Source organism: Chiloscyllium plagiosum, chromosome 2 (assembly GCF_004010195.1).
Source record: "Chiloscyllium plagiosum isolate BGI_BamShark_2017 chromosome 2, ASM401019v2, whole genome shotgun sequence".
Lineage (NCBI taxonomy): Eukaryota > Metazoa > Chordata > Chondrichthyes > Orectolobiformes > Hemiscylliidae > Chiloscyllium > Chiloscyllium plagiosum.
Window position 1 is genome coordinate 102,786,343 of NC_057711.1, and position 27,129 is coordinate 102,813,471.

General features: G+C 41.9%; 1 protein-coding gene across 1 annotated transcript in view; it reads right to left on the minus strand.

Annotated features, from left to right (window-relative positions):
• Positions 1–10,120, minus strand: part of ric1 (RIC1 homolog, RAB6A GEF complex partner 1) — a 212,414-nt gene extending 202,294 nt beyond the window's left edge. Inside the window, exon 1 of the mRNA XM_043715245.1 lies at positions 9,694–10,120. Within this exon, the coding sequence (XP_043571180.1) occupies positions 9,694–9,834 (141 nt within the window). The 5' untranslated portion in view covers positions 9,835–10,120. The remainder of the gene's footprint in view (positions 1–9,693) is intronic.
• Between the last annotated feature and the right edge of the window lie 17,009 nt (positions 10,121–27,129).

Consider the following 27,129-nt stretch of genomic DNA (forward strand, 5'->3'; position numbering starts at 1 on the left):
TCACTTGGTTTGAAAAAAACTCAAACTGGCCAACATAATTTACCTCTAACAACAGTGTGATACATTTGATAGGAAGAATGAGGACGGATAATCTGACCGAAACCGTAACTGTTTTTTTTTCAAAAAGGGTGCACGTAACAAACTTTTAAAAGTGCTAAGTTGAGAAGATTATTAAAAATGGCATAAGGAATCCAGGATTTTACAAACTTACTTGTATTTAGTTAATCTGTTATATTAAATCTTTACAAGATACTGGTTAGGCCTCAGCTCAGTTTTAAAAACACAACTTTAGGAAGCATGTCAAGACCTTAAGATGTAGGAGCAGAAGTAGGCCGTTCAGCCCATCAAGTCTGCTCCATCAGCCTCTACAATAAAGAATTCCATGGAATCACTGTATTTTAAGAAAGAAATCCTCCCTGCCTCAGTTACAAATGGATGACCCCTTATTCTGAGATCATGCCCTCTGGTCTTAGATTCTCCCAAGGGGAAACAACCTTGCCGCATTTACCCTGTAAAGCTTCCTAAAAATTACATAGAACAATACAGCACAGAACAGGCCCTTCGGCCCACGATGTTGTGCCGAACATTTGTCCTGTTGTGCCGAACATTTGTCCTAGCTTAAGCACCTATCCATGTACTTATCCAATTGCCACTTAAAGGTCAATGATTCTGACTCTGCCACTCCCACAGGCAGCACATTCCATGCCCCCACCACTCTCTGGGTAAAGAACCTACCCCTGACATCCCCCCTATACCTTCCACCCTTCACCTTAAATTTATGTCCCCTTGTAACACTCTGTTGTACCCGGGGAAAAAGTTTCTGACTGTCTACTCTACCTATTCCTCTGATCATCTTATAAAGCTCTATCAAGTCACCCCTCATCCTTCGCCGTTCCAACGAGAAAAGGCCGAGAACTCTCAACCTATCCTCGTACGACTTCCACTCCATTCCAGGCAACATCCTGGTAAATCTTCTCTGCAAAGCAGAGAAATGACATCCAGTGAGAGTGAGTAGACTGTTGTTGGGATGAGGTGAAGGAGCCTCTTGGCAAAACCACATCGTCTCCAACCTCATCCGTGTTGGCAGATGTCGTTGGTGATGGTGGGGAGGGCTAATGGAGGGGGGGGTGAAGAGGAGGAACTCAAGCGGCTGCTGCCTGCACCTGTCTTCAAAGGGACCACTTTCAAGAAGAGGTGGTGAGCTTTGCACCCAAGAGAGCATCACGAGGAGAGATCAGGGGCTTGTCCACACTTCCACCCACTTCCCCCTTGGCTCAAAGCTGAAGGCACTTGCTGAGATGCAAGTCCCTCAGTGCTGCCAGACTTCAAAATTCCTTTGGAGCTGCTTCTTGGGAGCTTTTTCTGACAGTCAAGTTCCCACCTCAAATCATGCTCTCGTCTGTGCTCAGCAGAAACCAGTTTCCAAGACGGGACCAGTTATCCGCATCAAGTGCAAACACTTACCTGTTCTACCTCAGGAAGGTTGACTTCAACTGTGCCACGTAGTGTTGTGCTGGAAAAGCACAGCCAGTCAGGCAGCAGCCGAGGAGCAGGAGAGTCGATGTTTTGAGCATAAGCTCTTCACCGTGAATGTGATGAAAGGCTTATGCTTGAAACGTCGACTCTCCTGCTCCTCGGATGCTGCCTGACCACAGTACCACACCTTTCCAGCACCACACTTTTTGACTCTGATCTCCAGCATCTGCAGTCCTCAATTTTTCCTTCAACTTGTGCCACCCCTACAACTGCCCAGCTAAGATCAACATAGATGTTGTCTGGAATCTCAGTTCTGTATGATTTCAAGTCCAGTTGCACACATTGGAGTCTCCTCTGGGACAGAAAAGACCTGTTCAAAGAGGATAGGTCTTACCCGAGCTGGAAAGGGACCCATATCTTAGCAGGGAGCTTTGCTCGTTCCACCCAAAGAGACTTTATACAGATAGAGAGGAGAGTGGAGGAATTACAAGTCATGGCGTAAATAGAAAGGTTGGTGGGGAAGGTTCTGAATGTGAAGAGAGCACACCAATTAGAAAAGAAAGAAAAGAGAGAATCAGGGTACATTGTAACTCTGAAGAACGAAATTGCATTTATTTCAGTGCAAGGGGTCTTCCAGATAAGGCTGATAAACTCAGAGTGTGTTTAAGTACATGGGATTGGGATTTCAGAGCTTTTACAGAAACTTGGCTGAAACATGAACAGGACTGACAGCTCACTGTTCTGGGGTTTAGATTGTAGGGAGGATATTTTCCCAGGTTGGGGAGTTTAAAACCAGAGGACACAGTCTGAGGACAGGTTGTTAGGCCATTGAGGATTAAGATGAGGAAATATTTCTTCATGCAGAGGCTGGTCAGTCTGTGAAGTGTGTGACCACAAGAACCTTGTTCTCGTCATTCTCATGTTTCTCACATACGCATAAAAGGCCTTGGGGTTATCCTTGATCCTACCCGCCAAAGATTTTTCATGCCCACTCTTAATCTCTTTCTTCAGCTCCCTCCTGGCTATCCTGTATCCCTCCAACGCTCTGTCTGAACCTTGTTTCCTCAACCTTATGTAAGCCTCCTTCTTCCTCCTTACAAGACATTCAACCTCCCTTGTCAACCAAAGTTCCCTCACATGACCCCCTCACATGACCATCTCTTTCCTGCCTGACAGGTACATACATATCAAGGACACGTCATATCTGTTCCTTGAAAAAGTTCCACATTTCAATGACATCCTTCCCTGACAGCCTATGCTCCCAACTTATGCTCCTCAGATCCTGTCTTGCAGCATCGTATTTACCCTTCCCCCAATTGTAAAACCTGCCCTGTTGCACGCACCTATCTCTCTCCATAACCAAGGTGAAAGTCACAGAATTGTGGTCACCATCACAAAATGCTCACCCATTAACAAGCCCATCACTTGTCCCGGTTCGTTATCAAGTACCAAATCCAATATGGCCTCCCCTCTGATCGGACAATCTACATACGGAGTTAGAAAAGCTCCTGGACACACTGCACAAACACCGCCCCGTCCAATCTACTTGATCTAAAGAGCTTCTAATCAATATTTGGGAAGTTGAAATCACTCATGACTACTACCCTGTGGCTTCTGCACCTTTCCAAAATCTGTTTCTCCACATCTCTACTGCTACTGGGGGGCCTATAGTAAACATCCAACAAGGTGACTGCTCCTTTCCTATTTCTGACTTCAGCCCATACTACCTCCAAAGGCAGATCCCCCTCGAACTGCCTTTCTGCAGCCGTTATACCATTTCTATACCGTTATACCAGCCGTTATACCAATTCTGTATGTTTCAATAAGGTCATCTCTCATTCTTCTACATTGCTAGTGACTGCAAGCCAAAACTACACAACCTCTGATTAGGAGAGTCTCTCCATACTTGTGGACTGCCTCAATGCTCACCTAACCATGCTCAGATGCGGATCAAGCACCTTTATAGAGTACATAACGGAGACTGACACTATGGTGTCAACATCTCTGTTACTTAGATGCAAAGAGTCTAACAGAACTACTCACAGCAAAGAGAATTTCTGAATTTTGTAGCTAATACCCTCATTCAACCAGACCAGGAAAGAAATGTTGCATTAATGCAACATTCCTTCACCATGCACAAATTGAAACATTTACGAGTGTTCCATTCTCTGTATAATTCAACAACATTGAAAGCTAAAAAAAAAAGTTAAAAAAAGAGAATGAAGTGAGGGAATCATGGTTTGGAAAGTATTAAAAAGTCTCTAATTAAAGAAATTGCTGGAAATACTCAGCAACTCAGACTGAGAAAGAAAGAGTTTTAGTCAAGTTTTCAACTGAATTACAGTTTATTAACCTAAAATGTTAACTGTTTCACTCTTCAGATGCTACCTGACTTGCTACAAATGGCATTTCCCTTCCATAGTTCAAATTTTTAGCATATGCTGTATTCAAGCACAAAGTATTTCTAAATATTTTTAGATTACAATACTAAAGCTAACACAAGTTTACCACTGAATACATTGTTGCACCTTGTGAAAAGCAATAACTCTTTATTGCCACAGTTTACACATAAAAAAAATTGAAACTATACATCTGAATGCTGTTAAGATAGATATGGTCATTTGTGACAAAGGTCTAACAGCTTTCCACATTGCATAAATTTCAAAAATATAAATGGAGAGAGTAGACCATTTGGACTCTTCAGCTTTCTCTGTCATTGACAGATTCTCACAAAAACACCAGTTTTCTGGCAGATCACAATCAGAGACCAAAAAAACTTAATTACATAGCCTTCAGTACATTCATTGGCTGAGCATTATCATATGTGTAATTCAGCACACACTGCCATAAAACCATGGTTTGCAAGAATTCATTGTACTGATAGAGGTGACACGGTCAGTTATTTCCAATATTAGGATGGAAAATTTTTGACAAAATTAAAGAGAGTCCAGTAAATCATATTCAATTTAGCTTGTTCACCATTTGGTCCACTTTCATAATTATTCAATGCAAACCAATCCAAAACTATTAGATAAAGCAAAAACTGACACATTTGCATTGGTAGAGTGCTTTTGTTAGAGCGCTTTTGTTAGAGCAGCATGTCAGAACCTTGTGGAATCCTTAGTGCAACAGATTCTGTAGGAATTGCCTGGGAAATTGAAACTTATGATGTGCAATTCCCTTATATCAGCATCCTTCTGAAAAAGCTCCTTGCTGCCAGAGTTCTGAGGTACTCATTCAGTTAAATTTAGCGCAATAAAGGAAGAGTTAGAGGATTAAAACCTACTCCCGCTGTGCTGCCATTTATTTTTTAACTAATTCATGGTAATGTGAGTTTCACTGTTAGGCTAGCATTTATGACCAATCCCTAATTGCCCTCAAGAAGGTGGTGGAAATCTGCACCGCCGGTGTCTATTCAGTATAGATACACTGACATTTAAAAGCACAGAACACTATTTCCTACTGCAAAATGACATTAGTTTCTAGGAAGACTTCTGCACTGTTGAATCTGTGGATTTCTCGACAAGCTAATGGGCCCATGTCCAGCAATTTCCAGCATAGAAGTCATCTAACAATAAGAGGTAACATTTAATCTGATTGGGGTCAGAGATAGAACTTTCAACACTGATTGGATATCTGAGCCAATATGATGTTGTGGAGTTGTGTAAGGTGACAAAGATAAATATTTGAGCACTTTATCTAGCTGGACCAGACTGCAAATAAAAAGAGAAAGAATAATATAACAAAGTAGCATTGCAAACATATTATACCACATCTATTCAGGATAATATACACAGAACTTCTCCAGTTCTTGTAAGTTAAGCGAGACTGTGCTTACTGCAAATCACAGGAATGAAATAAAAAAAAATTGAACCATATATCAGGTCCATATGCAATTACATGTGCCTTCAACAACCTCAGGACTTTACAGCCAATGAAGCATTTTATTCCAAGGACAGAAAATATTCACCACTAAACAATAATTATCCTACTCAGAGAGACACTCAATTAACAAATGCATGTAATACTGCCACATTGGAGGCAATGGAGGAGGAATGAAACCCACAAGTCAACTATATACTCCCCCTTGTTCACCTCTTCAAAAACAAAACCAGAAGAATCAATCCAGATTAGTTTGGCTGCAACTTATCTGTGGTTCTATAGCGGTAGACGAGACAAAAAACATGTTTAAGCCACAAACTGCTGCAAATGCTAATCTGAAGACCCCGATTCCAATAATAATCAAGTGAAATATCACAATTTTGACCACCAGCAGATAACTACCCAGCTCGATTGTGATAGCTGAACCAACATCTTATTGTGCAAGATAACAATTTTTGGCAATCTCATTTTGATTCTACGGTGTGAAATATAGTACTTTAGCATTAATAGTATGCCATGTTTTTAATGAGATATTAAAGAAACAGAACAATCTTTCTTTCAAAAGCTGACTTGTGTATTAAACAGACCACTCACTTAGGTTTGAATATGAAGTATCAAATTACACTCCACAGATGGAATCTTATCCACTACTTAGAAGTAATTTCAAAGGTAAGTGTTCGGGAAATCCATGAAAGTGGCATGCTGGGCTGTCTACATGACAGCCCTTACCTGAGTGATCTCACCAAAGGCAGACTGATAATAGCAAAACCCATCTGCCCAGAAGGGACAGATTGTCAATGATAGGCAACTAAATACCTACCTGGGGACTTCACAATGATAGTTTTGCAGCTGTCGCCAGATCTTTGTTAAGTTTGCGTTGGAAAGGCTCTTGCTGCCTCATCAATAGCATCCATCCCTCCTGGTGGTGCTGCCAGCTGCCCTTAACCTTAGGTGATTCAACTGGCCTTCCACCCAGCAAAACCTGCTGAAGACCTGATTTGGATGAAGTGCTAAAAGGTGCCTCTTAACTGTTAAAATCACACAAGCTGGTTGGGAGTCAAACATCAGGGTCAATATGACTCCAATGTCTAAGAATCTTCTTTGGCGGCATCCTGCCCTATATTATTGCTTTTAAAATTAACGTAATAGTAGCCTCTCTAGAGCAAAGCACGCTTTTGTTTCAAATTGGGCTTGCCTTCAATTGAGTAGTGTGGATGATATAATTACATAATGCACCTTCCCGTAACTCCAGGTGCAATGAAACGTACAACAACATGCCATTTTTACTGCGTACTGGTTTCCATTCTTTGTTAGTCTCTCATCACATTTAGAAATCTCCGAACAAACTTGCTGCTGTTTATTACATAAAACATTCATGTAGAAAATACACCATGGTTGGAAAACAGGAGGCAAAAGACGTCCAGCGCGTAACACGAAGAGGAATATCATCATCTTTTGAGAAAGCTTTGAAAGGAAAGAGAAGTGTCAATTTGAAGTCACTGAGGCAGGCAGTGCTTGCCAAGTGGGACTAAAGGGTTCGCCAGTGTGAGCTTAAAGATGGCAGGATGTCTAGGTTCACAAGCCAAAGGATATAAAATGCGATATGGAGATCTGCAAGATTAGAGAGATGGCACGCAGCAATAGCTGAGGGGGAATTTCAATATACAATCTTTCTAAAATTTTGTGTCCCTGTTTTGCTGATTCTTCCACTGGAGGGCACATAAACATCCCAGTTTAACATTTACATGAACGCAGGAAGTGAAATTGCTTTGAATAATCGCTGACTACCATTAAATAATTATAGGAGGTGAAATGTGTTGCTGGAACAGCGCAGCAGGTTAGGCAGCATCCAGGGAACAGGAGAATCGACGTTTCGGACATAAGTCCTTCTTCAGGCCCTCCTAATTATAGGAGGGCCTGGCTAGCACAATCACACAGAGCTGGGTGATATGGAGAGACTTCAGAGGATGGAGAGGTCAATGTTGTCAGAAACTGCAGACAGAGGAAGAATAATTGACCTTTATAGAATCATAAAGTGCCATTCATGATTTTGTAAAGCTCTACTACACTGTGGCATTGTTGACAATTTGATTGGAGGGATTGAAATAAGGAGTTCCAGAAAAGATGAATATGATTGTGGAGGCATTGACATGTTCAAGGACTTTGAAGGGGACTGTAAAGATGTGATAGTGTGTAGTTTAGAAGGACAGAGGTTATGTATGGGTTCTTTTGAGTAGCAGGTGGTTTTCAGGGAGACTCATGAGGGGAGTTATGATATAAATGTGGTGGTGAAGTGGAAGCAGTGGGATAATATTACAAACGGACAGATTACATCAGAATGGATGGTCTCATCCTTGGTGACAAAAGGGGTCCACAGCTCCCTATAATTGATTCAAGGAAGGAAGGGCCACACAGAATGACTATTAAAGAGAGATACAACATCGTGAAAAAAGAAGTCAGTCATCACTGCATAGCACAATGATCTTGAAAGAGTGATTAGTGCTGGCAGAAGAGAGAGGAGCTCTCACAAGATCTGGTAACTAACAAGTAAAAGAATGGTCCAAAACAATTGTGTGCCAAGCTTACAAACTAAACATTTGAGTGAGTGAAAGTGGCAGCTCCAGCTGGAGTGAAGGAACCAAAAGTGAAGGTAGACAATATGTGCAGGAGTAGGCCTTCTACCCTTCGAGCCTGCACCACCATTCAATATGATCATGGCTGATCATTCTTAATCAGTATCCTGTTCCTGCCTTATCTCCATAAACACTACAATAACAACAGTACAAGAGACAACATTTGATCAATCACTATTCTCCTCTTTCCAAAACAAAGCACAAACATATGGATGCGATGAGGGTTACAGGGAGTAAGAGACCTCTCAATTCTTATAATAAAATTACTCAAGCTTCAAACTTGGATTGAGAACCAATCGTCATTCTCAGACAACTGAAAAGATCACAGCCACAGTTCTGTAAATTAAGAGATTAGTTGAGTGAAAGTGGCAGCTCTAGCTGGAGTGAAGGCATCAAAAGCGAAGGTAAGCGAGTGACTGAGCAGATTGGACAACTGAAAAGATCACAGCCACAGATCTGAAAATTAATAGATTAGTTGAGCTACGTTAAAACAAACCAATATTTAAAGCCTAAATATTTAATCCTGTATGATCAGCCTTCTCATACTTAGGAGCAACATTTTGGCAAGTCACATTTAAGCAGTTAGAGTTGCCAACAATTCAAAATCATTTACAGAGTCTGGAGAGATCATTTCAACAGGATATCACTTCCACTTATCAAAACAAAAAAACACTGCGTACCTTTAAAACTCTAACCTCACACACAAACCTTATTCACTCAGTTTTAAATAGACTTTGGCAGAACCCCAGACTCTGAAGATTTGACTTGACTCTACTGACAACACTGGAAGGAAAACAGCCTTTGGGCAGGCATTGGGGGAAGATGGTGCGGGGGACAGATCGAAGAGTGACATTTGGCACTATACTGGTTTCACACCAGAGAGAAGGTCAAGCAGACATAAATTCTCACAGCGGGCACGGGCAGACCCGCTCGTGCTCGCAGAGGGCACGGGCAGACCCACTCGCGCTCGCAGAGGGCACGGGCAGACCCGCTCGCGCTCGCAGAGGGCACGGGCAGACCCGCTCGCGCTCGCAGTGGGCACGGGCAGACCCGCTCGCACTCGCAGAGGGCACGGGCAGACCCGCTCGCGCTCGCAGAGGGCACGGGCAGACCCGCTCGCGCTCGCAGAGGGCACGGGCAGACCCGCTCGTGCTCGCAGAGGGCACGGGCAGACCCGCTCGCGCTCGCAGTGGGCACAGGCAGACCCGCTCGTGCTCGCAGTGGGCACGGGCAGACCCGCTCGTGCTCGCAGTGGGCACGGGCAGACCCGCTCACGCTCGCAGTGGGCACGGGCAGACCCGCTCGCGCTCGCAGAGGGCACGGGCAGACCCGCTCGCGCTCACAGAGGGCACGGGCAGACCCGCTCGCGCTCACAGAGGGCACGGGCAGACCCGCTCGCGCTCACAGAGGGCACGGGCAGACCCGCTCACGCTCACAGAGGGCACGGGCAGACCCGCTCACGCTCACAGAGGGCACGGGCAGACCCGCTCGTGCTCGCAGTGGGCACGGGCAGACCCGCTCACACTCGCAGAGGGCACGGGCAGACCCGCTCACACTCGCAGAGGGCACGGGCAGACCCGCTCGCGCTCGCAGAGGGCACGGGTAGACCCGCTCGCGCTCGCAGAGGGCACGGGCAGACAGATGGATACACATACAGATATTGCCAGATGAGGAGCGTGCAGATGCTGGTGCTCATACTCACCCTGCTGTACCATAGGCTGATCTGTGTCTGCGACAGGAGTGCGAACACCAGCCTCCGCGAGTCAGGCTGAATGTGAAACGGCTTCTCCGAGCCCTTGAGGGGACACAGCAGCCTCCGGGGCCAGCCGCTCAGGAAATACATGGCCGAGTGCTGGAGACCCAGTCAGTCACAAAGACTCCAACTCAGCGCTAAGCGAGGTCTCCGCTGGTGACAGGCAGCCGGGGAATTTCCCTTTCTTCCTCCGCCGCCTCCTCTAAAGGAAATTATTCTCTCTATCTCTTCCCCCTGTGAATCTCTTAGTCGGCAGTGCTTTACCAGTGAGTGAAGCCAGCGGCGGCGAGGACGCAACGTCGCCCAAGCTGCACACTGACTCCAGAACCGGACTTCAACTGCCCACCGGCCATCTTGTCTCCAGCTGATGACGCGGCGCCGGGGAGGGAGGCGGGGCGTCAGTGGAGGGGGGGAGGGGGGTTGGCCCAGTCGGAGGGAACCCGGATGTCGTGCATCCGCAAAACCCGGAGTGTGGATCAACCCTGCTCCCCCATGACTTCCACACAAACTGAGAAATCGCGGATTGGAGTGTGGCACCCGTCTGAGGGGGAACGCCAAAACCCGGAGAGTCCATCTTCCAATACCATTCAGTTCCTTAATGTGCGCCTGGAACTCATTCCATCTCTCTATCCGCCCCCCACCCCAATAAAATTAATGTGGGAACTCCAACTCTTCTCCCTCTGCCTCATTTAATCAGATTATAGGTTGTTATTAAGCTGTTGACACATTACTCACACTATTTGACATTCTTGGTCACCTGCAGAGACTTATCATTCGACATTCCATTCACATCATTTGTATGATATTTTTGATTTCTCTGCCCATAAATTCTGTGTTGTTGTGCTTCATCTCACTTCATCTGACCAGGGGCTGTGCTCCGAAAGCTTGTGATTTCAAATAATATAACCTGGAATATAACCTGGTGCAGTGTGATTTCTATCTTTCTCACCAAGATTGATATCAACTTTAATTGGTGATGCTAAATGCAGCTTGCTCTTGTTCCATAAGCCAAACTTTGTCAAGGTTTCTGAAAACAACAAATGCTGGCGATCACAGCAGGTTGGACAGCAAGCTAACATTTCAAGTCTAGATGGCTCTTCATCAGAGCTGAAATGAAGTATGCAGAGGACAGCATTTATTAATCCTGATGAAGGGCTTTTGCCCGAAATGTTGATTTTCCTGCTCCTCGGATGCTGTCTGACCTGCTGTGCTTTTCCAGCACTACACTAATCTTGACTCAGCATTTATTAAGGTTTTGCCTTGCCCTAGGACCAAAACCTATAATTTCCGTTATTTCTTTTCTATTTCTCGTCATGACTTGTCAACATCCCAATATTGAAAATTTCCCATCTCTCACTGCCTTTGCAAACTATCACCCCCATCTCCATTCCTCTCTAAAGTGCTTGAACATAGAGTCATAGAGTCATACAGCACAGAAACAGACTCTTCTGTCCAGCCAGTCAATGCTGAACATAATTCCTAACTAAACTAGTTCCACCTTCTCGCTCCTGGCCCATATCTCTCAAATACTTATCCAAATATCTTTTAAATGTTGTAATTGCATCCACATCCACCACTTCCTCAGGAAGGTCATTGCTTATGCAAACCACCCTCTTTGTAAAAAGAACTGCTCTCATGTGTTTTTAAAATCTTTCTCCTCTCATCTTAAAAAAGTGCCCCCAAGTCTTTAAATCCTCCATTCTAGAGAAAAGGCATTAATTCTATCTGTACCTCTCTTGTTTCCACCTATTAAATCAATGAGCGCATATATTTGCAACTCCATCTTGAACTACATTTGGACCATATCTGTTGGGGATACACAACCATTAAGACCAACTCTTAGGACATCAAGCTGATATTAGTGCCTCAATTTATGGGCTGAATTTTCTCCAGCCACAGTATGAGGGAGATGGAGGCGTGGAGCCTAGAAAATAAGGCATCCCAATCAGAGACTAATCCACTGTGTATTCCTGGAATTGGTTAAGGTTTATAGCCTGGGAAACTGATCACCTGCCTGCTGCATTGATGTGGACAGGTAATTTAAATACTTAAGCCCCCAGTATTGGAAAGTTTGTGCCACCATCGGTGTTTGGTGGACAACAAGAGACTGTTCCCCCCCCCATAATTGGTGGTCTGTGAGCCTCCTTATGACAGAACTCACATGATCTATCCCAACTAGTGTGGTTGGTGAGGCTTTAGGGTTGCCAGCTTGTGAATGGAATGAAATAGAGACCACCTCTGAGAAGATAGCTCCTTTGGTCCATAGTTACAGGCTGAGCACTCTTGTTGCAACATCAGGGTCCCAGGCCCACTGGAAATCCAAGCCCCAAATGTCAGTTGCTTTTTGTTATTTTTTACAAATCTGGAAGTACTCTTTCACACAACCAAATTTTCTTTTCCATTGCCAAATTATTATGTTTCTTTCATCTATTAACCAGACGTATGTAATAAAAATGTAAATTGCCAGAGAAACTCGGCAGGTCTGGCAACATTTGTAGAGAGAAAGCAAAATCAACGTTTTGACTTTGGTGGCCTTTTATCAGAATGTGTAACTAGGAAAAGGTTATATATATACTGGAGACAGGTGGTGTCGAGGTAGGGGTAAAGTAGTGAGAGGATAGGTGCAAACGGAGCCCAGAATGAGAGAAAGACAGACAAACAAAGGGATGGATAATGATCTGTCAGAGAAGGAAAAACGCTGGTAATGGGAATCATAAGTAGATGAAAATGGGTTTGCTTTGCTGAAAGCAACTCATATGATGATAGGGCCTGGGCCGTGGTGGTGGGAAAGGGAGAGAGAAGGAGGTATTCAAGCCCTAAAACTATTAGGTACTGAATTTGATATTGGCTCCTGAATTCTGCATGGTCTCCAAGCAGAAAATGAGATGCTGTTTCTTCCAGCTTGCACTGTGCCTCAATGGAGCATTGTTCAAGGCAGAAGGCTCAAGGCAGAATTTTGGCCAGGGAACATAACGGTGTGTTGAAGTAGCAGGCAACTAAGGGTTATTTTTGTGGACAGAAAGTAAGTGTTCTGTAAAGCAGCTGTCCAGCTTGTATTTCATTTCCCCAGTGTTGAGGTGACCACATTGTCAGTATTGAATACATTAGACTAGATTGAATGAAGTGCAGGTAAATTCCTTCTTCAGCTGGAAGGTGTTCTGGAACTTTGGATAGTGAGGAGGGAGGAAGTAAATGGGCATGTGTCACACCCTCGGAGCATGGGAAAGTGCCATAGGTCAATGGCAGTGGAGGACGAGTGGACTGGGATGTCCCTGTGGGAACAGTCCCTGTGGAATTCTAGTGAGGGAGGTGATGATTTGGGGGTGCTGGTGTTGAACTGGTGTGTACAAAGTTAAAAATCACACAACACCAGATTATAGTCCAACAGGTTTATTTGGAAGCACTAGCTTCCAGAGTGCTGCTTCTTTATCAGGTGGTTGTGGGGTATAAGATTGTAAGACACAGAATTTATAGCAAAGGTTTACAGTGTGATGCAACTGAAATTATATATTGAAAAAAACCTGGAGGTGAGAGGATTATATGTCAGTGTTTCACTGAGATTGGAGATGATTCGAAGGAACCAACCAGTTTGTTTGCACAACTTGATTGTCAGATTGTCGCTACCAACCAGATTTAGACAGAACACTATTAGAATTAATCAGATTAATTGGAGGATCATTCTGGAAGTTGTCAGGTCTAATCAGATAATGCCATGATGTGTGAACCTGAGGCTGAAAACTTAAAGGGAGTTGATGGTTTGTATGGTTCGCAACTACGGGAAAGTTTATTTTCTATTTACTTCTAAAGCAGTTATATATAACAAGTAATATATGGCAATTAAACTGCAAAATTCTTCTCATTATTCTCAAAATAATTTTCTGGAGCATACCCAACTCTGAAAATTTATTTCCTTCAAGACTGGATGAAAGTAACTTTTCTGAGATGTTGATTTGTTTCCAGGTAGTGAGTAGAGGTTTTGTCTTCATCCCTGTTTGTTAATGTATTTGTTTGTAAATAATGTACATCAAAAACTGATGGGGGATTTGAAAGGAACTTAGTGGACAAATGGTCAAAGGAAGCACCGATTACTTTTTGGTGACTTGCAGATCCAGATCCTGACATTTTTAAAAGACTACTTTAATATTGAGAGATGAAGGACTTATATTTTTTGGAATGTAACACTTTTTTTAGAAAGTACTTGCTTGTTTTAAAATGTTGCCAAGTGATCAATATCCATTCAATATTTTTCAGGCTGGAGGAAAGTTTGTAGTAGAGTTCTGCAGAAGTTGGCATTGGGATCCTTGCTTTTCCTGATATATATTAATGACCTGGATCTTGCTGTGCAGGGGACAATTTCAAAGTTTTCAGATGACACTAAAGTTGGAAGAATTGCAAACTGTGAAAAGGACAGTGTGGAAATCCAAAAGAACATTGGTAAGTTGGTGGAGTAGGCAGATAGGTGACAGATAAGGTTCAATGCAGAGATGTGTGAGATGATGCACATTGCTTGGAAGAACATTGAAAGATAATATAAAATAAAGTGTACAATTCTCAAGGGGGTGTAAGAGCAGAAGGACCTGAGTACGTGTGTGCAGATCATTGAAGGTGGTAGGAGAGAAAGAGAGAGCAGTTAATAAAACATAGACTGTTCTTAGTTAAAAATCACACAACACCAGGTTATAGTCCAATAGGTTTAACTGGAAGCACTAACTTTTGGAGCGCTGCTCCTTCATCAGGTGGATGCCAACACTGCCATCTCCAAATCTAGACTGTTCTTGGTTTTAATAATAGAGACACAGAGTACAAAAGCAAGGAAATTATGTTAAGCTTGTACAAGACTCTTGTTAGTCTCAGCTAACTGTTGTGCATAGTTGTGTGTGTTCCATTGTAGGAAAAGGTGAGGATTACCGATGCTGGAGTTTAGGGTCGAAAAGTGTGGTATGGGAAATGTACAGCAGGTCAGGCAGAATTCGAGGAGCAGGAGAGGTGACATTTTGGGCATAAGACCTTCATTCCATAGTAGGAAAGATGTGAATGAATTGGAGAAAGTACAGAAGTGATTTACAAGAAAGAGAAGATTCCAGGAATGAGAAACTTCAGTTATGAGGACAGACCGAAGAAGTTAGGATAGTTTTCCTTGGAGAGTAGATTTGTTTGTTGTTTTCAAATTATGATCAGGCTGAACAAAGCAGATAGGGAGAAGCCGCTCACAAAAGAGAAAAGAAAGGCAGGCGTAGAAGTGCAAATGACACAATGGTGATGTGAAAATAGCAAATAGTTGGGGTATGGACTGCACTGCCTAGAAATGTGGTTTAGGCAGGTTTAATTGAGTTTTTCCAGGGGGCATTGGATGATTATTTAGATAAAAATAGTAGGGAGAAAAGACAGGAGTTTGGTATTAGGTGATAAACCCAGTACAGGGATGATGGGCAAATGGCTTTCTTCATTGCAGTAACAGTTCTGTGATTCTGATGATCATCCCAGCTGTTGTGATGAACCTTGTCACTGATAACAAACATGAACAGAGCTTTCAGAGCTACTTGTTAGATGTGGATTAACTTGAAGCCTCCACAGTGAGACAGAATATTGTAACAAAATAAAAACAAGTATTTCAGCTTTGAAAGCACTAGACAGGGAGAATCTAAAAGTTGCATAATGTTGCATAATTGTAATAACATTGAGTTAACATAGCATGACAGACATATGCTGTCTACTGGGTGTCCACTTCATTTGTTCTGAAATTGTAATCCTGTGTTTAGTTTCCTTGGCCGGGAAACATTCTCTTAGAATGTTTCAAATACGTTAGTCCTCATTCTATACTCTAGAGACGTTGGATCTAGTTTGTTAAATCTCTCCTTGAGGACAATCTCCATATCCTGGGAATCAATCCAGTGAACATTTGTGGCACACTTTCTCAGTCAAATATATTCTTCCTTAGGTAAGAACATCAAACAGCTCATGGTACTCCAGGTGTGGTTTCATCAATGGTCTGTAACTGTGGTAAGAATCCTTTACTCTCATTCCACAACCCCTTAATAAAGTTAACATAGTGTACGCCTTCTCAAGCACTTCCTGTATTTGCAGATTAACTTAGTGAGTCATGTTCAAGAGCACCTTGGTTCTAACAAAATAAAACATTCTCCAATCTTTTACCATTATAAAAGGACCTCAAATGTCAATGAGAGATATTGGAACAGTGCGTTGGGACCATGTGGAATTCCTGATAAATTTTTTGATGTGCAATTCTCTGCATCTGGAGCCCTTCAAAAGAGTCCGTAGACAGCAGAAATTTGAGGGTTTGGACATAGACAAGCTTAATAGTTTTGCAGAAAAAGTTAGAGGATTAAAAACCTAGTATAACTGTTAGATAACTATTAAACTGAATCTCATGACTCACCATTGATACTCTTCCCCATTACCCACCTTGGACATTGACCTTTTGACAATCACCTTTTGACCAGAGCTCCCCAACCTAATCTGGCTCCCCCTTCCAAACCCTTTTCTTTCCCTATCACCCTCCAGGCACAACATCCACCCCTGACTGACACCTGCCCCACTGGTCTGCCTTCTCCCAGCTCCTCCAAAATCAATACCTCTCCCTCTCTGCTGGCCTCACCCACCTGAAACCAAAACAGTCTCTTACCAGTCAGAGCTGATACTTTTCATGCCAACCATATTGATACTCTATCCTTGACTCAACCCAAAGCCCCTGCCACCCAACTTGACCCACCTCACTAGTTTAACTGTCTTCGCCTTCTCCCATCTTGTGACGAAAATTACAGAGGACCCATTATTAGATGACCCTAGAAATGCTTATTTTTAACAATGTACAATTGACCATGTAATTTATTTATAATTACAGTTTTGATCTTGGAATCTGGTTAATCTGTGATCCAAAGAATGTTAAATTGTTAAGTGAATTAATTGAACTCTCAACCACCCCAGTTCTGTCCTGCTGGCCTGACTGCTCTAGGCCCAACTACAACCTACTGGATCCAACACAACACTCCTCACCCCCACCACAGACCCAACAGTCCACGATCCTAAGCACTCAACCACTTACCTGGCGCCCTAGCAACCCACTTATCTGGTCCCCTATTCCCTCACTGACTTGGCTATCCCCTTCACCTGCTTCTCATCCCACAAACCTCTACCATCTGGCATGCTATCTTACACATCAAATTACATCCTAAGCCAAACTTACACACTTAGTCTTTTACTGGAGCTGACAAAGGTCTCCTGGACATGTAAATCACAGAACACGGCAGTAAAAGTGGCATGACTGATTCTGTCTGCTGCTGGAGTCATGGATTGCTGGACAAATTCATTTTAGGAGGCCCTTACTCAGGTATCTCCAAGGGAGAAGATATTTAAAGGTGAGTGGAAACTGGGTTTACCTAGACCAACATTTTTCATTTTTTCCAGCTGAGTGGATAACTTTGCACTTTGTCACATTGTATTCCATTTGCCATGTTCTTGCAATTTAACCTGTCTACACTGTGGTCTGATTGCATCACTTCCCTCCAAACTTTGTTTTATCACCAAATTTAGATAAAAGTGACCATTGTCCTACTGGACTATGGTGCTGCTGTCTCATTAGAGGGAGACAACTGCAGTTGGCTTAACCTGAGGGTCAAAACTTGGATATGTTGCACTCAGTCTTCTCATCCAATTTATTAATCTAGATTGTAAATAGCTGATATGGAAGTACTGATTCTTGTGGTGTCATGTTATAGCCTGCCAATCTGAAAATGTCCTCTTTATTCTTACTCTGTTTTTGTCAATTACCCAAACCTCAACCATTGTAATATTTAATCTCAAATCCCAAGAGTCCTGATTTTGTTCAGTAACCTATCATATGACACCGTATCAATTGATTTTTAAAAATCCAAATACTCTTCATAATTCTCATTTATCCACCTTAGTAGTCACATCCTCAAAAAAACTCATTAGTTTGTCAAAAACAAGATTTCCCTTTAATAGATCTATGTTGAAGTGTCCTCTGACTACCATATATACTCATGTAAAAGTCAAAATTTTTAGACTATTTTTAAAGTTTCAATTTATAGGGTCAACTAATACACGGGTACTAGTTTCAAGGGACTGAAATTCACGCTGCAATTCGTAATGTCATGTTATTAACAGAAGTTGATTTGATCGCCCAACTAATCCTGGGTAAAGAAGAAAAACACAATGAATTACAGTAAAGGTAATTACTGGATAAAAGCAAGAGAAACAGGAATGAATTACTGGTAATAACTTTTATTTACACGTACCAGTACGATAATTTAACATGTCAAAGATTCATTGAAATCCTGCAAAATTACACTGTTCAACATCGTCATGGCCTGGTATAATGGCATACTTAAAAAGGAACATTTATTAAATTCTGAATGTGTAAGCGTCATGAACTTTCCCGTCAAATTCTTCTGTTTCCCTCCCATTTACTTTCATATGTAATGAACCTCAGCAACATTAACAAATTTGTTAAAGAATGAAAGATAAATGTAGCTAATATATCTCATTTTTATTCAGATATAATGGCACAATTAAAATGATTAACTTCTTAATGATATTAACTTTTGGATGTATAGTGAACAAAGTGTGATAAGTACCAATAGACTTAGTACCAGTCTGAATGAATGAATGAATCAAAATGTGTTGTAGTAAACAAAGTGGGCTAAGTAGTGTTATGAATATACAAATAAATAGAGATGCAATACAGTAAACTAGGAGCAATGTGTAGTGTTACCAGTATGAATGAATGAATGCGATTTCATTTAAGTGGGGCCATGCAGTTTTTTTTTGTAAGAGGTTTATAATGTGATATAGTGGGGTCGACCTTTACATATGATATATGGAAAATTCAAGATTTTTTGGCCAAAAATAAGGGGTCGACATTTATATGAGATCGATTTTTACACGAGCATACATGGTACATTCTAAATAATAGATTCTAGCATTTGCCACTACTGATGTTAGGCAAACTAGCCTATATTTCTCGTTTCTCGTCTTCCACTTTTGTTAAATTGTAGTGCTGTGTTTCCTACCTCTGAAACCTGGTGAACTGTTCTAAAATATATGAAATTTTGGAACATCAAACCTAATGCAGGCAGTTTTGCTATAATGCATCTTTTGTTAATGTGAATTGGCTACAACGTGATTGGGTGATTAGGGAACACTTTTTCTGAAACACGAACTTTTAAATTATGTCTTGGCTGTAACAGAATTACATTGCTAATAATTTAAGTGTATTTGTGATTTTTGTCTAGACCGGGGTCGCACAAGAACACAACTATCGCGTAATAGTAGAAGTACCTGTACAACCATATCTCTGCCGTTGCCTTTCTTAAAATCTGAGGATACATGTTGTGCAATTGAAAGGATTTAAAGACACTCCATTCCATTAATTTCTTCACTAAGAAGCTTGACAACATTCAAGATAAAACAGCTCATTTGTTTGGCACTGCATCCACAAACATCCACTCTCTCCACCACAGATGCTCAATTACAGCAATGTATACTATCTACCAGATGCATAGGAATTCACCAAAGATCCTGAGACAGCACCTTCCAAACCCACAACCACTTTCATGTAGAAGGACAAGGGCAACTGACACATGGGAACACCATGACCTTCAAGATCCCCTCCAACTCAGAAACATATTGCTATTCTTACACTATTATTGGGTCAAAATCCTGGAATTTCCTCTCTATGGGGCAACACAGTGGCTCAGTGCTTAGCATCACTGCCTCACAACACAAGGGACCCTGATTCTATTCCACCCTCAGTTGACTGTCTGTGTGGAGTTTGCACATTCTCCTTGTGTCTGCATGGGTTTCCTTGGGGTGCTCTTGTTTCCTCCCACAGTCTAAAGTTGGGCAGGTTAGGTGGAGTGGCCATGCTAAATTGCCCATAGTGTCCAGGAATGTGCAGGCTAGGAGAATTAGCCATGGGAGATGCAGGTTTACAGGGATAGGGTCGAGGTTTGGGATGCCCCTCGGAAAGTTAGTATGGACTCGATAGGCTCTTGTGATTCTATGAATATTGATTCCTTTAAGTTTGTGATTCTTATTAAAGCCTAATTTCCTCATTTCTAGAAATTCATTTGTGTATTTTACTATGATAAACCAATACAAAGTATTTGATTAACATCTCTGCCATTTCCTGATTTCTTCTGTGTAGTTTCACCAACCTCTCTTTCTCATGGTCTCATGTTTGAATTCAATAATCTCTTCCTATTTGCTTGCCTATAAATAGAAGTTTCTATAGTGTATGAACTATATTCTCCTCTCTGGACAGACATCCAGTGATAGCAGGACTTCTAACAGCAAAATCCAGTCCATTTTATCCACTCCATCAAGCAGACTTCTTGTTGTGAAGTGGGAGCTTGCCAGGGCTCAGTGTTGCTGTGGTAGGCAACACAATAGAGAGTCAGACATGTAAAAAGTCCAAAAAAGTAGAAAACATGACAGCCCAGTAGGCTGTCATAATTGTTTTGTTATTCATAAAGAATCTACCCAATGAATTAAAAAGAACCGTAAGGTATGAGCAGAAATTAGGCCATTAGGCTATTTGGCAAAATTGTGGCAATTTGCAGATTTTTATTTTTATTTATTTAGTGAAAGCAAATCCCTGAAGCAAAGCAATATTCTATTAATTTTCTGAGCTAAGATGTTAATCTGCAGAAAGGACATCCTTTAGTAACATGCAGCATTGTTTGTATCTTATCAGAAGTGCAGCTTGTATAGAGGCTTTAGCAATGAAGGTTAGCAGCATGGAGGTCCTAGTTTGTCCTGAATCTGTTAGCAAGGACCACACTTGCTATGGCAGTGCAAAACCTGCCATTCAACAGATGGGGTTTGTCAATAAGAATTACTTTTCCCAGTCTAATGCTCTCTAACATGTAGTATTCCAGGAAATTGCAGTTGGTGTCATAGATAACAGGGAAAGCTGCAGGATCGGGAGGGACCAGTGGTGATCAAGGCAGGAACGGCTGAGATGGCAGTAAGCTGATCTGATGTAATTCTCCACAAGTACTTTGTCTAATTCCTGTCCTGGGGAATTCATCCTAGTATCTGGCATGTACTTTAGGAGGACCTTGAAATTATGCCTCATTTCTAACAGAACCTCATGCATTGGGAGATAATCTAGTTGAGAAAATTTGACAAGGGATAATTTCACTTACTGTTTTGTACATCGCAGAGGAGACTTAATCAGAAGATTCAACATTTCGCAGAAACACATTGAGCTTTCATATGGTATTTATGTACTTGTTGTACCATCTTCTTGAAATAGCTTATAGATTTGTTCTCCTGAGCCTGCAATGAGTTGGACTTGAAATCAATATTGGGAAGATCATTGGGAAGTTCCCCTCCAAACCACTCAGCATCCTGACTTGGAAATATATTGCCATTCTTTCACTGTCGCTGGATCAAAATCCTGGAATTCTCTCCCTTGGGTCAACTCAAACCCAAAGACTGCAGCAGTTCAAGAAGGCAGCTCGCTACCACCTTCTCAAGTGCAACTAAGGATAGGCAATAAATGCTGGCCAGCCAGTGATGTGCCACATCCCAAAGTGAAAAAAGAAAGTTACTGACAAGGACGTAACAAACTTGTTTTCTATCAAGAGTGCCAACAAAGCTTCACACACCTTGACTCAACAATTACCAACAATCTGTTTCTTATTGCTAAAATCAGTACCAGCATTGCCAAGGCCAGAGTTGTCATGTTAAAATTGAGATATTGAGCCTGGACCAACAGTAAACAACAAAAAAGATGAAGCTGTGTGCATGCTAAATTTGAGGTCTCAGCTTCCACCTTTACAGCAGTAAGCTCAGACTACTTAAGTCAAGATAAGTGGCTGAGCAGCTTGTATAGCGATTGCCTCAAATGAATATTGGCATTTCCTGGCAGTAAAGAATACTGAGTTTAGGAATACACCAGCATGCAGGGATTCCCAATATAACTACCCTCTTGAGTCAGTGGCAACTCCATTGGCTGGATCACATAAGCTCAATACTCGCTGGCCACATCTCCAAAGATCCATGTTCTACAGTGCGTTTGATGTTGGCATGACCCATCTGATTACTGGTATGACACAACCATATCAAGACAAATCAAATCCACCTTACTATTACTGGATTCACAATATAGTGAAATTAGTGAGTCGCATGGTGGCTCACAGCACCAGGGTCCCAGGTTCGATTCCACTCTCGGGTGACTGTCTGTGTGGAGTTTGCACATTCTCCCCGTGTATGCATGGGTTTTCTCTGGGTGCTCCGGTTTCCTCCCACAGTCCAAAGATGTGCAGATCAGGTGAACTGGCCATGCTCAATTGCCCATAGTGTTAGGTGCATTACTCAGAGGGAAATGGGTCTGGGTGGGCTAATCTTTGGAGGGTCTGTGTGGACTGGTTGGGCTGAAGGGCCTGTTTCCACACTGTAGGGACTCTAATCTAATCTAATCTCAAATATTCAATGACTTTCATAATTGCTCAATTGTTCCAATCAGAGTTTTCAAATGACAGATCTTGGACACCACTTTTATAGTTTCAGACAAACCTGTATCAGCTCCAAGACTGGAACAATATTGCAGACTGTCACAGCAATGTAGTACTGAGGAGCTGTTGAAGAGGTTGATTCTCTAGTGAAACACTGCAAGCAATTACTTTTCTACCTGCTCAGGTGGATGGGAAATATTGCCTGAAGTAGGTGAGGGATTGCCTGGTTAGACTATTAGTTCAGAACCTTCTAATTTTCTGAAGATCTTTTTTCAAACCCTGCTACAGCAGATAGTGGAATTTAAATTTAAAAGAAGAAGTCTGAAATTTAGAATCTACTGATAAACATGAAACCATTGTCAATTGTTGGAAAAACTCACCTGAATCACTATTACTCTTCAGGAAAGAAAATCTGCTGTCCTCAGCTAGTCTGGACTACATGTGACTCCATACCATCAGCAATATGGTTAGATTAGATTCCCTACAGTGTGGAAACAGGCCCTTCAGCCCATCAAGTCCACACCAACCCACCCCCCTCTGACTAATGCATCTTACACTATGGACAATTTAGCATGGCCAATTCACCTGACCTGCACATCTTTGGACTGTGGGAGGAAACCAGAGCACCCAGAGGAAACCCATACAGACACAGGCAGTCGCCCAAGGCTGGAATTGAACCTGAGACCCTGATGCTGTGAGGCAGCAGTGCTAACCATTGAGCCACTGACTCTCAACTACCTTCGGAAGTGGTCCAGCAAGCCAATGAGTTCAAAGGCACCTCAGGATGGGTAATAAATACAGGCCAGCCACATCCCATGAGTGAATAATAAACATCAAGGGCAATGAGTGGTTTTGGTATCCTGATTGGCATTTCTCCTCCAAATAACACTACCCAAATACAGAATAAATCCTCAGGCATCTCATTCTCTGTTTATAACGTGTGTTGTCCCAAATTGGCTGTCATGTTTTTCTAAATTTACTAACCGTTCTCTAACATCAATTAATTGCTTATAAAGCTCTTAGGAATGTTCGAGGAATGTGAACTCATTCTTTCCTGCTGGTTCTTTCTTGTTAAGACTTCCTGACCTTTGCTCAGGAATTTACAACCAATGTAAAAAGCAACCATTCACTCTGCATCCGGCTTGGGCCACGTTACTATGTCATGATAAAACACTTATTTAGCAGCTACCTAATGCTTGGCACAATTGTTTGGCATCGTAAGTGCTACCACCACATGGGCAATCAATCCTATCACTGAGCTAGGTCAGCATTCATTGCCCATCCCTAATTGCTCAGTGGGCAGTCAAGAGTCAAACACCTAGTTGTGTAGCTGGAGTCATATTCAGGCCAACTAGGTGAGGATGTAGATTTCCTTCCCTAAACAACATTAGTGAGCCGGATGGGTTTTTACAAAAGTTTCAATTTGTCTCTCCGAAATGTTAGGGATGTCACTAGAAAGCAGTTCTAGGGTCACAGTGAGTTAGAGAAGGAAGAAGAGAGACAGAGCCTCCATATTAGGCAAAGCTATTGTTATCAGTATTACTGGAAAGGACTCAAGAGCAGTTGGATAACTCTGTGCCGTTAGTACTAGCTTGAGAAGAAGTTCAAGGAATTAGTAAGCAGTTAAGATTTGGAGTCAGGACTTAGTAAAAATCTTCAGGAGTTGAGAAAGTGGGACAACCATTGGCCCTGTGGAGCCAGTGCTCATTGAAAACTGCAAGGAATGATTCACCTTGGTGAAGCTACATCATGAGGGACTTGAAACGTGCTTGTGAATATTCATACTTCAATGCTCATGAGAAAGAAAGGATTTAAAACCTCATGAGCAGGATTTACTCCACACAGCTGAACAAGATTAGAGCTCAGGAAAAACCCAGGGACATACCTAGCTCAGTGAAGTTATCTGCCAGTGTAAAGATGGAACTGTGTCTTTGTGTAAGTAAGTCCTAGAATGCAGTTTTCAGAGTCCATGGAATATGACCTCAGGATAGGACACTGATTCAGTACAACATGAAACAGATGTTGAGGCAGCCTGTGATGTTCAAAGCCAAATTAGCATAAGTAAAGAATTGTACTCCCTTATGAAATTTAATAATATTTGTCAACCCACCATGCCAATAATGTCAGGGGGGTGGAGGTGGAGCAGGGAAGAGGCTGATGTGAGAAATCTGGGGGGAGGGTCTCTGGATCACATTTAATATTTTTATGTGTGCTGTGGGTGCTCGATTATGATATACTCTCTATAGTTACGTATTAATTCTTGGTGTTAGAAGTAAGTAGTATTATAGAATGTATTGTAAGTTTCTTAGAATACAATTTGGTTTTATTTTCACATGTACTCAAGTGCAAAAATACAGGTGTGCAGTGAAGAGTGTACAATGTTACCGCACAGGGTGTTATTTTAAGTATTGATGGTAGTTCAATACCATGGAAGTATATGACATTGTTCACTTAGTAAATCTCATGGATCTCACACTTTGTCTACTTTAAAAATAGAAGTTTGGTCTGGGGTCAAAACAATGGAAAATCTCTGTTAGTTTGTATGTATTGAATTGGAAATGCATCCTTATTATCAATAGGATGATCATTTATGTAACATGAAAATTCACGGTAACTGTGCAACTTACTTCCTTGGATTATAATGTGGTGCAGGTTTGTGGATGGAATGTGGCCTTTTGGAGACACCATTTTCCTCACTGTAACCTTACGTTACATGTTCTGAAGATCAGTTGATTAATTCAATTGATTCCATCCCTTTCTCAATTACTCTGACATTCACCATAAATACATCAGTCTGTACTTTCCAGCGGTACAAAAGTAGATTAATACAGCAAATTACTGCATTCACAGATGTGTTGGAAAACCAAAGGCAGAAATACTTCAAACTTATTTAGCTAGAGCATGAGTCAGCCAATGAGAGTGCAGGAGTTGGAAAGAAGCAGAACCAGACAGTGGGATCAAAATAATTTTTTCCCAAGGGCCATTCTTGATCTTTTCTCAAAGACTATTTTGTGCCTTTCCAGAATATTTTGGTTTTCAGGGCTCTTTTATCGTTCTCACTAACTCATTTATTATGCTGTGCAGACGTGTAATAACAATACCTTCTGTATTTGTGTTGAATTGTGGGATATTTAAAGTCGCACAGGGACAGTATTAAAAGATTTAATCAGTACCCCAAATTGTCAACCTTTCATTGAACTTAAAGCCATAAAATACAAGGAAATAGTTGATTTCTGAGAAACGACAGTATTTAAATTGGCACAAGACAACAGGCACAAGTCAGTAAACAAATGTGACTTTCCAAATAGTTGATACGCACTTCTACACAAAAACACCCATCAAACAAAACACACCTTCTGAAAAGCAGTGAGGTAACAGTTGCTGTATTTCCAACGCACATACACAGAAATAGAAGAATTTATTCTGGCAGTTACTGTTCTTTTCACTGTTCCTCAGATCTCAATGGCAGTTTTAAATTGAACATTTGTCACAGTGTTCATTACAGTTAGAATCCATTACAATTTTCCAGCATAGGAGCACCTGTAAGGTAGAGATTTTAAAGAATTTGCTACCTCAGTGATTTAAGTTTCTGTGCCTGAGTTAGCTGAGTATTCCTTTGTCAACAGGGTTAAAACTCTTCTCTCTCCTTTGCAGTCTCCTTCTTTGATATGCTCAACTCCACCCACACAGACCTCTCCCATTCAAATACACTTGTGACAACCTTTCCTCATTGAGATTCCTTCTACCCTTCTGTACAACCACTTCTTCAAACCTTTTTGTAACCTCTTCTTCTCCTCATCCCTATGCATATCCCACTGTTGCCCCTCCTCCACACAGCCTGCAGACTCCTCCTTGTCTCCCCACATGCAGACCCCTTCTTCTCTCTTTACCTGCAACAGCAATTCCAATGGCAGACTCTGGCAGCCACTCACCTTCCCAACTGCCCCTTCAAGAACAGATTGTTTCTCTCCTGCATTTGCCCATCTATAGCAGCAAACACATGAGAGAACCAACTTGTGATCATAGGAGCAGCTCCTCACTATTCTTTCCATTCTATTTCCAGACAACTATTCTCACATTGGTTGGTCTCCATTATGATGGTTAGTGTGGTGTTTAGTAGTTAGCACTGCTGTGTCGCAGCGCCAGTATCCCAGATTTGATTCTAACCTTGGGTGACTATCTACGTGATGTTTGCACATTCTCCCTGCATGGAGCTCCGCTGGGTACTCTGGTTTCCTCCTACAGACCAAAGATGTGCAGGTTAGGTCAACTGGCCATGCTAAATTGTCTGTAGTGTTTAGGGATGTGTAGGCCGAGTGGACGAGTCATGGTAAATGCTGGGGTTATGGGGATGGGTTGGGGGCTGGGTGGAATGATGTTCGACAGCTTGTTGCAGACTCAACAGCCTATTTTTGCACTGTGGCAATTCTACAATTACATTTATCCCAATGTCTTGATGGTCCATGGGGGTAGCATTTGTCTGCTGACTCCATGTATTTTGAGCCCTGCAGACACAGTCATCATTTATCGTACTCTCTTCTTTAGTAAAAGCAATATGTAACTAAACAGCAGCAATAATCAAGTCCACTGCTTTACTATTGATATAAACACAATCACATTCAACTAAGCGAACAGCAAGTTGAGTTGCATTGTCAAATCTAAGTCAAAGATAATTTAGTGTTCTGGTGAGACCAAACATTGAGTACCAAGGCCAGTTTAATAGGAAAGTAATGGAGATTTTGAGGCAGTGCCAATACAAACCGCAAGGTTGTTAGCCATTAGAATTACTATAAAGTGGCACTTTTGAATCTGGAAAACAAATGTCTGAGGAATTATCATAAAGAAGTATGGTTAATAGCATGCAAACTGTATATCCGGATAT